Below are 12,949 nucleotides of genomic sequence, written 5' to 3'. Positions count from 1 at the left end.
TAGGCATCCATTAAGGTATTGTTAAAGACCAAAAGTAGCATCACGCTTCGGGAATCTTGTCAATTGATTTTGTTCCAACATCACATCTCCTAAAACAGCAGTGCTCATGCAGTTTCGTCGCGGAAAGGTAAAAAATCCTGGCCAATTTATAGCCTGGTTTATAGCTCGGACTCTCGGAGATTTCCGCTGGGTTGTATTTTAAATCGAGCCGAATTTCTAATTTTTCATTGCGGAATCCAATTAATTTCGTCCACACACATGGGAGCGAAATTTACAGACAAGTTCCTGATATGTGAAAATCACAACTAAAGCACGTGGGGACTCTAGATCTAGCCTTTAAGCCAAATTTTCTCTCGGTTTCAAACTCCAATCCGAAAATTGCCTAGACCGGCACCGAGAATCGAACCCAGCCACCCTCAGCATGGTCTTGCTTTGTAGCCGTGCGTCTTACCGCACGGTTAAGGAGGGCCCACATTTACTCATTAACAAATACGAAAAACATGATAAAAAAATGAATAAAATCATCAACTCCTGATTCAAAATCCGTCCACCGTGGACGGATTTCGAATCAAAGGATCAAAATCCGTACAGCTATTTTTGAACTAAATATTTAAATTGAAGCAGTCTAATTGATAAAACTACCACTGTAAATAGTTACTAATAGGTAACTAATTTTGCACTCACCACATCACAACAAAGCCGCCACTGTATATGTAGGTTAACATGCGAGAGGTTTTGAAGGAACTGGTCTACAGTGGCGCTATCTAATCATTTCATAGCGGCAGATTTTGCTTTTTCATTAATCCATTAGCAATAATACAGTTACACCCGATTCTTTTTTTACACGGGGGATGCGTTCCATGTAAAAAAAGTTTTCAGTTCAAAATTTGAAAATCCGTGTAAAAAAAGTTTTATGATTTCTCGACAAATCATGCAAAATTGAACAACTTTGCAAACAACTTTGAATAGGATTTTTTTTCTACACGGCCGTGTAAAAACAGAATCGGGTGTACTTTTGGTGCAATTATGCTCTACTCGAAAACAAAATGGCGGCAAAAACTCCACGTTTGGTGGGTAGGGATTTCTCGCTTAACTTTTCAAAAGGACCTAAGTAACATTTTTTTCATGATTTAATTTGAATATTGCAATCAACAGAACAGTATGAAAGCTTTTGCTTACAGTACTCAAATTAATTCATGAAAAAATGTTACTTAGGTCCTTTTGAAAAGTTAAGCGAGATTTGTTTTTGATTTTTGTTGTTTTAATTTCAAAGCCTTCTTTCTATTCTAGGATAAGATAAATTATTTCTACATTAATTTCCTTTAACCGTTTCGTCCACTTTCTTTGGTGAGAGATGAGCCAGCCGAAGGTTGTAAATCGCTCTAATAAGGACGAAAAAAAAACTTTCTATGTATGATCAATGTAAAATCAATGAAAAAAACGGGACAAATTGGGGATTTTTCAGATTACGACGGGACATCACAAAAAGGTTTAAAAAACGGGGCTGTCCCGTTAAATACGGTAAGTATGATCAGCCTATGAATGGTTGGAGCGCAAAAGTGAACTTTGAAGTTAAGGTGCTTGGAACTCAATGTGAACCAAAATTGAACCAGTTGGTTCGGTTAGGAACAAAATTAAGTAAAATCTGAACTTTTGGTTGCTTGGGCAATCTTAAGGTTCCCACAAACACACGCGACGCGACAGTCGCGACGCGATTCTATCGCTTGGCGACAGCGATTCTGTCGCCGTTGGTATGGAAGCGTAAATAGAACATTGCCTGCAGCGACCCAACGATAGAATCGCGGCGACTAGTTGTCGCCGTCGCGGCGATGAAATCGCTTAGGTCTGGGGGAGCCTTTATAGTCACTTTTCCAAAATTTTACAAAAAGCGAGCTTGAAAAACACCCTCTTCACCATTGATTGAACGTGGTTTACCATTATTTACGATAGATAATAGACCATAAAAAAAAGCCACAACCTATCGGCTGAAATGTAGGGCAAATAAAAAAAATAGTTTTTTCAAACCTCCGACCAAGGTCTAATGGCGATTCCGAAGGTCATTCGGTTCACTCCAAAGTAGGGTTCTTGTTGATGCGACTACGTCCGATAGTGATCCAACCAAACCAAACTTTCAGAAAATCGTTGATATTTTTAGAAAAGAGTTTTAGAAATGTTCTGACCTTTTTAATACTCCTTACACCTATTGGAAGATATGCAGGTTATAGAGGCTTAAGGAATTCATAAAGCAAACAAACACACCACGCAAAAAAAGTTAATTTTGAAAATATCCCAGCTTTTATCATGCTATTTGTTTTGAACATGCATGAAAGTATGGCGCGCCCAATAACGGTTCGCTGAGAGTCCACGCTACGGCTCTGATTGTGAATTCAAATGTTCAATCGATATTACTGTTCTTTTAAATCTAAATAAATTTGAACGTTTTTTTTTTTTTTTTTTTCAAATGTTTGTTTTATTAGGCTCAATTGTTTAATTTAAAACTCCACGGAGCCAAAGACTGTTTAATATTACATAACATTATTCTGAAGATGTTTCGGACAAGCGTCGTGAAACATTTTTACGAGATGTCTTCTTTGGAGGGGATTGATCTATGAGTGTAACCTCAGTAGGTTGAATTCTCAGCTGACTCGTTGTTGGCTTTTGCTGCTTCTTATCTTCCGTTTTCAATTTATTTACACAGTCCGTGTATCCCATTATGCCTTTTTTAACGAACCACATCCGATCTGTTTTGTTTTTGAAAGTCATAGTCTCCGCCATTTTTTCCCGCTCTATCATTGAACATGGGATAGAATCTGGATCCATTTGACGTGTTCTCCTTGTTGGGTCGGTTTGCAATGCAACTACTTCCTCCTCTAGCACTTCTATCACGTCGTTCTCCGAGACTTCAATGTTTGGCTGTTCTGCTACTGTTCTTTCGAATCCAATCACAACTCCGGAATAACTTTTCTTTCCGTTTTTCGACTGCCTATTATTCACCTCTCCTTTCAGATGATTGTTCCTCAATTGTGGACACGAGTCTTTTCGGTGTCCTTCCGCTTGACACACGAAGCACTTATTCCGCAAATTTGGATAGTATATCCGTGCCGTCCATTTGGATACCTGGAACGACGGAGGTACTTGCTTTTCCACATCAATATACACACCTCTAACGCCGGTGTGCATATGGTCCAAACCTAAATCTGGTGGGAATTTTTCCCTGATAATACTTTCTACTTTCCCGTATTCTGTAAAACGTTCCTCCAACTCGTCGTCCGGTAATTCGGGTGGCAGATCAAATACTCATCAAATACTGCCTGCCACCATCATCTTCACTTCCACGGAATTACGGGGCTTCTTGCTCCTGACCAGCGAATTTTCCATAGGATCTAATGAAACGAATTAAACAAACAGCGATCTATCCAATGCTGTCCTGTACACCGTTTCCATCAGTAACACATCCGTGTCCAGCTGTCGAACAAAGCCTGCGATCTCTACCCATGTCGGGCGAGGAGCTGAAGGTGGAAACCGAAACTGCACAGTATTCGTAATCATTTCGCACTTCGCAGCGATGCGTACGAACAAGAGAAACCGAAAAACCGAAAAAAATAACTACCGCGTTGTAGCCCTTTTCAAAGACAACCTGCTGCGACGAGAGCAAATGAACAACTGTAAATTTGAACGTTGCTTGTAAAATTCAATCAAATTCAATTGAATATCGAATGTTTATTCGTTTGTTGGAATCAGTTGCAATCTTACTCGTCGTTGAATTTTTAAAACTATTTGCTGTGTTGGCTTGTTGCTATTCATAGCATATCTTGATATACAAACAAATGATATGTCGGAGCAAATTTTTGATAGTTTTACCTGTTTTTTTATCTCTCATATAAATCGGGTCCATATCATGTTTTGTTATTGTTTTCATGGCTTCTGCCCGCGACTTGTTTGGATCTGTTAGTGACCCGCTGGTTTAAAACTACGCGTAAAAGTAGTGCTGGATTGCACTGAAATCGTGTACGCATTACCCTGAAAGATACTTTCCTCTTACTATATTTGCTGAGAAATGCAAAAAATGTTTGCCATTCATATGCAAAACAAGTTCAACACCCCCACTCAGCTTCGCATTCAAATTGTTCTCGACCAACATCGGCGACGACGACGCTTTCTCATGTTACTTTTCTCCTTCTTCTTTCCCTTTTTCATGCATACATCACCGACCCCCCAACTATAACTTTCCGAAATGGTATTGTCTTACACCGCTGCCGGCAACCGGAACCTCACCACCAACCGCACGGAACATTCATGCCGCAACGAACGCAAATAATAATAATAACAATAATAATTACACTGATCCTGACTTCGGCGACCTGATGCTGCAACTGCCCCGGGAATGAACCGGCTCCGAAAACCAGGTTAAAGATAAGGCGAGCGGTGCAGAGTGACACCGGCAACTACACGTGTGTTCCAACGATGGCCAAATCATCCAGTGTGTATGCACATGTAATTAGTGGTGAGTTATCTTTCCTAGATTTTAATTAACAAACAATATTTATGGTACCTTCGAACGACCCACCCCCCAATGGAATCTAGAATCTATGAATCTAAGGGAACGCTCATAAAGTACGTCATACTTTCAAAGGGGTGGATGGGCTTCGATGCTTGTGACGATCCTTACTGAAATTCCAGGGAACACAGATTATCAATTTTGGCGAAAATACCGCACTTTATGAATCATCCCTGATGTACAAAAGCGAAGAAGTTCCTTCGGTTTTGCAGCGTTTAGATGCAAGTTGCCCAAGAAGTCTATCTGTGTGGGTCTTCCGAGTTTCGGCAAGTTATACGGGTTCGAGATCTCCTTACAGACTATGGTGCTATTGTCGTTCAGGTTACTGTCGGAGTAAGAAAACTGCTCCTATAGTTGTTGTGTTATGCTCCATGCAGCGCAGAGTGGAAAGTACAAACAGAAAATGTAATGGTTTTTTAGATCGATATCCGAAACGAAAATTGAATTCACATTTTAATATGGGCAAGGGAAATGGCACAAGCGATAGAATGAATTTTGGAATATGAGAAATGTTATGCCAGTTGCCAGCAACGATTGCAATATCTAGTTCTTATGACACAACCTTCGTAGGTACAGAAACAGAGCCTTGCTGCAATGTAGTGCCTTGTTTCAAGATTATATTTGAATCACTTCCTATGTTTGACAATGCATATCGGCATTTGTATCCGATACATCAATATTGGCTTGGGGCGGTTTGTTGTTTTATTTTATTGAAATATTGTTCGCATTTCAAATTTCTCATCTGGAAGTATTCTTTAATTTGTAACTTTTGCTTTAATTATATTTATCCTTCTTTATTGATCCACTATTTAAAATGAAGTAAATCCAACTACCCATCTACCAACTCGTTTGCTTTTGATCTTGCTGTCAGCTGATCAAGGATTCTGACGAGCTACTGTAAAAACAAATCATGAATGCAATCTGAAGGAATCTGTAACTTTTTCATTTGAGATTTTTTTTATTCATGAACAACATGTACCTACATCATTCGGGCCTTCAAGCTTCCCATTTAAAAACAACTCATATAACAGTAGACGTTTGGAGCTAAAAGAAACTTAGTTTATTACCTTACGTGACATAAAAATATCAATCCCGCAATGTATTAAATATGCAACGTATGACTCATTACTTAGTTGCCGGAATGTTCACATTACATAATAACTGTGATTTGCAATACATGTAACAAAATTAAAACTTTATTGAGCTAAGTGTTTGGTAAATACAGCAAGCACATCCCCCCTCAATATCGTTTATTCCTCCATACCAATGGGAACACACGCTGACTACAAACTTTTGAAAACCTAATAAAAAAGTTATTCCATGGCCCTTTTATAGCCAATTCCTGCGAGCTGCATGTATCGCGCATTTTTGCATGGGAAAACATTTCCGTTGTTGCTTGAAAGCTTGATCTCCTCCCACCTATCGTTGCCGTCCTGGCCGTCGTCGCGGCGAAATGGTTGGGTTTCGCTTCTGAAATAATAAAATCTAACCATTTCTAAAAGCGCTTATTCCCACTCCTGCCCGTGCTTGTGGCCTCGCGTAGTCATAGGAACCTTTCCTCCATTGCCGCTGCAAGGGCCCGAAGCAGAGTAACAACCACCGAAAAATCTAATATTCCATACATTTCCGGAACCGAAAGCGCAGTTTATCCTCCGATGGAGACTCGTCCGAAGAGTTGAGCGCCCGGAAATGCCCAGTAAACCACATATCGTATATGAAATGATAAATGGTATCGCATATATTGCTATTTTCTTTCACATTCGTATATGGCTGCTTATAAAGATGGCTAAAATATGAATAATATTGTATATGATACCTGCGTATGCAATATTTACGATTGCGTTCATGAAAGTCAGAAACCTATATAAACAATATCAGTTTTATCGGATCAAATCGAAAATATCGTTTATGTATACAAATATTGTCATGCAAATCATATACCGATGTGCGTTGTACGTATATAGCTTCCACCTTCTGCGTGTTGAGCACTGAACCACTGAACCTTACCGATTAAATTAATTTCAAAATTACTTACTTCACTCCATCCGATCTGCAAAAATTCCGATTATTGCCGGTGTAATTTTGTGTTGCCAATAATTATCGCTCAATATCTGCACTAACAATAACTAAACATCATCGAACAACTAAAATGTAAATGAGCTGTAAACACAGTTCGAAAGTAAACACTATGAAAGACATTACTGATGTTGACATTTTAGAATCGTTTATACGTCGGTTGAATCGTTTGGCATGATGCGCAATCGTTGTTATGTACGAGCATTATCAGGATAATCATAATTTGTTATCATATACGATTCAAGCCACATTTGTACGTACAACAACAAGGCATCCGAATCGTATCAATGTAGTTCATATCGTACACTGAAGCTCTTGTCAATAATAAATCTCCATCTAGATTATGATTGTCAAAATTTTGCTGCTTTTCAAGAGTTGCTGAGTAGCGCAAGGGTAGAGCACCAGCCTTTAGTTCCAGAGGTCAAATGTTCGAGACAGGGTTGTTACCATTTATTTTTTCAAATATTCACTAAGTCGTATAAATGATCATGAAAACTCGAGAAAGTCCTTATTTAGCACGTATATGGCCTCCACTTTAGTAGGTATATAGCGATTCGGTGCATTATATACAGAATATCTTATGTGTATATGATGACCTATATCAAGAGCAATAAGTATAAAAATGTTGACTGGGTGGTACGATAAAGCGATTATCTGCCACTAGAATCCACCCAGTTCCAGCGCCTCACATAACCGGCAGAATATCCTCCATTTACGAGGAAGCGCTGCGATAGGGAACGAAGCGGCCACACGCTTGAGCCGGAGTGCTATTTAAAGAGGGCCCATTATTGGCGGCAGGAGAGCCATCTACGGGGCGGATATTTCTATATTAGGAACCGCCATTCTGCGTCAAGTTTGGAAACCGAGAATGCCACACACCATCAGCTAAGACCTAAGGCAACTAAATGAGTGGCAAATTTAATCTATTCTATAAAAATAAAATTAACATGAGTTTCATTTTGCGTTCAACAACTTTTGCGCACTCAAGCGCCACCGGAGCATAGGAGGACCATCGTTGACCGCTGAATGAATGGAAACGGGCGGGAAATGAGTGTCCACCAGGGATGCCAGTTTGAAATAAAATATTTATATTTTATAATTTAAGGATTTTTTCCACCTACGTCAATGTTTGTTGTTTAAAAAAAAGGTGCGAAACAAGCCAAAACACTTTTCGACAATTTTCTGTCGTGGTAGCAAAACTTTTTAATACACCCAATATTTTATTACACGTTTGGTATTCTTCAATTTCCCGATTAACCTGATCTTTCACAGCTTTTTAATTGCCACCTGAATTTAGTTTGTTTTATTTTGTGATTTTTTTTCATGGGGTTAACTCATTAACGCCCAAGATCTTAATCGACTAAAGCCCAAGAATAAAATGCATAAAGGTATGAATAACTTCTTCACGTCCGAGATAAGCCGAGAAAGTCTCGATAAAAAAGTCAATTATAATAATTCTCCACGTTAAGCTTCTTACAAGGGCAAATTGCCCTCGTGACACTTGCCTACGATGCACCATGCGTCTCCATACACATTTCCGCACTGTCTACACTAAAACGACATCAACGGACGAGTGGTTATTAGGTATAGGAGTTTGCAGTAGCCATCAGGCAAATAGGTACAGTGCGTATGTGGCGTAGCTAGAAAAATGCTTTGGAGGGGGTGGGGTGTTTGGGGTGACTCTGAATTGCGTTCGATTAAGAAAATTTCAATGATTCTTTCCGACTGCGTGCCACGCCGCTCAAATTCAATTATCTTTGTGTTTCTCAGCTTTTTTTCTAACATGTACACTCTTGAAAATATTGAATTCTACATGTTACTTAATTATCAAAATATCTTAATATTTAGTGAATGTAAGTTGAAAATAAGATTTACAACATTTCACTTTACACGACCAACAGCCTGGTTTGAAGTTTGTGCTCTACTCGATATAATTTTACATGATTTTTGACGTTCATGGTGCCGTTGAGCATGCGTCAAAACTGCTGCCCTGTGTATCATTCCAAACGCAGCCGGTTTAGGACATCGCGTCGCGATACGTTTTTCAAAAAGGTTAAGAAATGAGCATGAGCATGATTGACCGCCCACGGTTGCTACTCCGTTATTGCCAGGTCAGCTGTAATTACACAGAGAACCAACAGATGACGTTTGGGACTAACATCATCTTCAATGTGTAAGAACTGGTGACCCAAAATTAAGCAATACCAGCGCCGGCCGTGTCCGAATGCAGGTCAATTAAGGAATGGGTAGGAAGATGTTGACGTGATACTCGCTCTGATAGAAGCCGACGAATCATGTGCACTTCCACGAGAAATCACTGGGATATTGGAAACATGGGGTAGGTATTGTAGCAGGGTTCGTTTTGGTAAACGGTATGCCGGGTGTAGCGTGTAGTTTAATCAAGGTCAAACAAAAACACAATCGAACGCGCACTAATTCATTGACATACCGACTGCTCAAAGCAGAACAATATATTTCGATGATCACGCAATCGTTGTGCGTGATCAATAGGAAAAGCACTGCTTTCGGTTAGCTAATTAATTAACTCACGCGCACAAAGCAGAACAAATTATTGCGACGACCGCGTGTTCGTTCTGTATATTAAACGAAACTGATAGGACGCGCACTGACTTTTTGTTAATAAATCAACTCACCCGCACAAATCACAATAAATGATCGCACTATCGTTCTGGATGGTCAACGAAACGCACGCACTGATTTTTATTTGCTTACTCTCTCAAACATATTTTTTAATGAAAAGTCTATTTGATATCCTAAAGAACTGGAATTTACAGCTTATTTGTTCCCAATAACTCATCACTGTTGAAAAAACTTTTAAAACCTTTTTTGAACCGTCTAAGACGAGTCCAGCACCACCCCCCCCCCATTCAAATCTACCAAGTCCTGCCATCCCTGCAGACACGCATCCCGACCCCAACCGTGAGGTCGTCCTCAGCGTCCAGCACTTGACTCGACTTGAATTACTCGAGCCAAGTACAAGACACCGAAGACGACCCCACAGCTGAGGCCGAAACACGCATCCACAAAGACAACAAAACCTAGCGGATCTAAATGGAAAGTACTAAACTCGTCTTAGACGGTTGAATACATTCCACTAAAAAAAAGCATAAAATATTTTTCTGACCTTTTTGAAAATATTCTAATCCTTGAATTCTTGTAGAAATATCTGAACACCTGACTTCAGAATTCCTCAAGAATCTAGAGTATTTAAAAATAATAAGTAATTAAATGATATGTTTTACACTTCGATTCAATATTATTTCTAGAACTTCTTGTGCCATAAAACATGAAAAACATCTTCCAGCACATTCTGAAAAAAACTCATGCTAACCGCGTTTACACTGGTTGACTTTGTTCTGTTCAACATGTTCTGACCAAAAATAGTAGCTAAATATTTTCTAATTTTAACGTAAAATGTACGAAAAAAATGCATCACGTTTATTAAATAGATGTTATCTAAAGGATCGAAATTTTCATGAAACATTACATGCAGCTTAGTTTCCCGACGACTTGTTAGTGGCTTACAATTTCTGGAACAGTCTATATTCGTGAAAATGTAATGTAATATCTACCATGAGAAGAATTGTGTGTATTGAATTTATCACGACTTTACGAAAAAGCCAATATCTAGTTAATGAATTTCCTGCTAATATTTAAAAAAATAGATTTTTAGCGTGACGTACTTTATGGGTCTTTCCATTATGATATGCAAATTCCATAATTCTAATTACCAATATACAACAACAATAGTGACACAAAACAGTAGTTGTATATGTTAAAATACGTTTCACCACCATTGGACTTTTTGAAAATAATCAGGCAATTGGAAATTTAGTCAAAAAAAAACTACAAAAAGAAACAATAATAACAGGCAAATTATACTTAACAAACTGTTGTCACTCTTGAATTCCATGAATCTTGGTCGATGGCATCTAAATTTTCCGGAGAACATCACCTCAATCGCACCAGGTTTCAATAATCTTCGCTACTTTCCAGATTGGTAGGCATTATCCGCATTCTCTCCAAAATTCACAGCCAGTCTGTATAGCCCAGCATAGCAATTGGCTTGACAATTCTTGTAAAGCACAAAACATTTCCCTGGTCGTTTTGGAACTCACACTCACACAGGCCAAATTTTCACAGTACACTTTTTGGCTACAGAAAATATCGGCCGCGAAAAAAATCTTCTCAGCAAAAATTTGACGCAACCGACCACGGACAATGATTGCTGCGATCCATCGTTTTTCAAAAAGGTTAAGAAATGAAGATTAAGGCTGTGAACCATTCCACCGATTCGTTGAACTTTTAGTTAAAATTTGACAGTTCGATGGTTATTTCGCCGTGGTTAAAAATAACCCTGCTCCGGAGCATGGTTAGATTTGACAGTTCGATAGTTAAACTTTGTTCGCGAGAAAATTGGCGCCAAATCCATTTCGTTCCGAATAACTATCAATCTGTCAAAACTCAAATGGGTCGGCTTCGGAGTAAAATTTTAATCACGATGGGGAAATAACCATCGAAGTGTCAAATTTTAACTAAAAGTTAAACGAATCGGTGGAATGGTTCACAGCCTAAGTGCATCGTGTATGACAATTGTACCGCTTATGTGAAACATATCCGTATTCATCGGCATTTTAAAATGTTCAAATGTATGTTTGACCTTTCGCCACACCGAATAGTTTTAGAATATGTATTTTTATCGGGTGGCATCGGCGAAAAAACAGTAAAATCTTCTGAAATTGAGACATTATACTTTGAATCTTTGCCCCTACTGCAAGACACTGAAGTGATTTAAGAACCATCTCATAGAGAAAAATCTGTGTGCAACATTCGAAAGCCAATTAAAATTTTTTTTTGGAAATCTGTTTTGGAAGTTAGTTACTTAAAATCATGTAAACGAAACTGTGGTGCAGGAAATTGTAAAAGCTTTGGTTGCTCAAAACAAATTTTAGGAAATAAAATGTGCTTCAATAGCTGACGAACTCAACATAGCAGGGGTGCCAAGTGCGAGATGGTTCGGTTGATCAAATCAGAAAATATTCTTGATCAAATTTTTGTTTGCGGCGGAGTATTCCGAACAACTCATATGAGAAAAAATATTTCGTACATACCCCAGAAGAAATATCTTTGCAACGCGATAATGATCATAATAAATGTATTATGTACCGATTTTGGACACTTTGAGAACGATGCCGAATGATAAGCACATCTACAAAGCACTGTTTCGCGAAAAAAGAAGCAGTTCCTGGGTAGCTGACGGATAATACTGATGGAATAAAATTCAAAGATAGCGACTTTTTCTAAAAAAAAACTATTAATATATTTCTGTACCAAGATGCACTTGACGTAGAGGCAAATGGTGTAGGCAACGCAGTTGGTCGGCACAAAATTCCTTGTGCTTACATGGTTTTAGGAAATTTGGATCCCCATCAACCTTGTCTCACCGACAAAGTTCAATTGATTCTTGTGTGCAAAACCAAATACTTTTCATACTTTGGCACGCATGCAGTTTTCCGGTACTAGAAGAAATTTGAATAGTAGTGAAAGGAGAACAAATTAAAAAAAAGTTTTCGGATCCGTATTCACTACTTCTCGAGAAGTTTGTTTTTCTGTAGCACTTGTTATATAGAGCATATTACTTTTGAATATGATTTTTCAGTGAGGGCATATTTGAGAACCCCGGTGTTGAACAAGCAGGATTTGGTTGTCGTAACGAGTCAGCTCAGCTCACTACAGAGGAGTTGCGTTCTGAACAAATTAAAATATTTACATATTTTTTACAATGGAGTTGCTCCTTGCATTGCACACGATCTGTTCGAAGGGTGGGTAAATCATGATTTATCATATTTCAAAAATTAATATTATTTGCAAGCTAAAATCAATTCAGTTTTCTCACAACTGAATTTAAAAACAAAGTGTTTCGTCCAGGGTGGGACTACCCTACGTTGTGATTATTTTTAATGGTGTGGTTCTCCGGAAGACGAATGAGAAAAACTACTGCTTCTGAACTGGACTTCTAATTTATTGCCTCCAAAAGGCAGCGTGCCAGCTCGGAGATTACTTTTGAGACACTGTACAAAACATGAATTTGAGAGTCGCCTTTTATAGGCGACTCTTAGTACAATTTTACAGAGTTGCAATTATGAGAAATGACAAATAGCAGGACTGGAACCACCACCAGTGTTGTAACGTCTCTTTAAAATTTTGCGATTAATAGTCCTGTAAATATAATTGTGTCATTAAATGCGTTATGTATTTTATAAATGTGTCGTGTTCAATAAACTGATGTTGCGG

At 38.5% G+C, this 12,949-nt stretch overlaps 1 protein-coding gene across 1 annotated transcript in view; it reads left to right on the top strand.

Annotated features, from left to right (window-relative positions):
• The window catches only part of LOC134209849 (zwei Ig domain protein zig-8-like), a 374,125-nt gene that overhangs the window by 328,929 nt on the left and 32,247 nt on the right, over positions 1-12,949 (top strand). Inside the window, exon 9 of the mRNA XM_062685871.1 lies at positions 4,407-4,504. Coding sequence (XP_062541855.1) covers positions 4,407-4,504 — 98 coding nt within the window. The remainder of the gene's footprint in view (positions 1-4,406; positions 4,505-12,949) is intronic.

The sequence above is a fragment of the Armigeres subalbatus genome, chromosome 2, assembly GCF_024139115.2.
Source record: "Armigeres subalbatus isolate Guangzhou_Male chromosome 2, GZ_Asu_2, whole genome shotgun sequence".
NCBI lineage: Eukaryota > Metazoa > Arthropoda > Insecta > Diptera > Culicidae > Armigeres > Armigeres subalbatus.
Note: the sequence above shows the minus strand (reverse complement) of the source record. Positions and strands in the feature narration are given on the sequence as shown.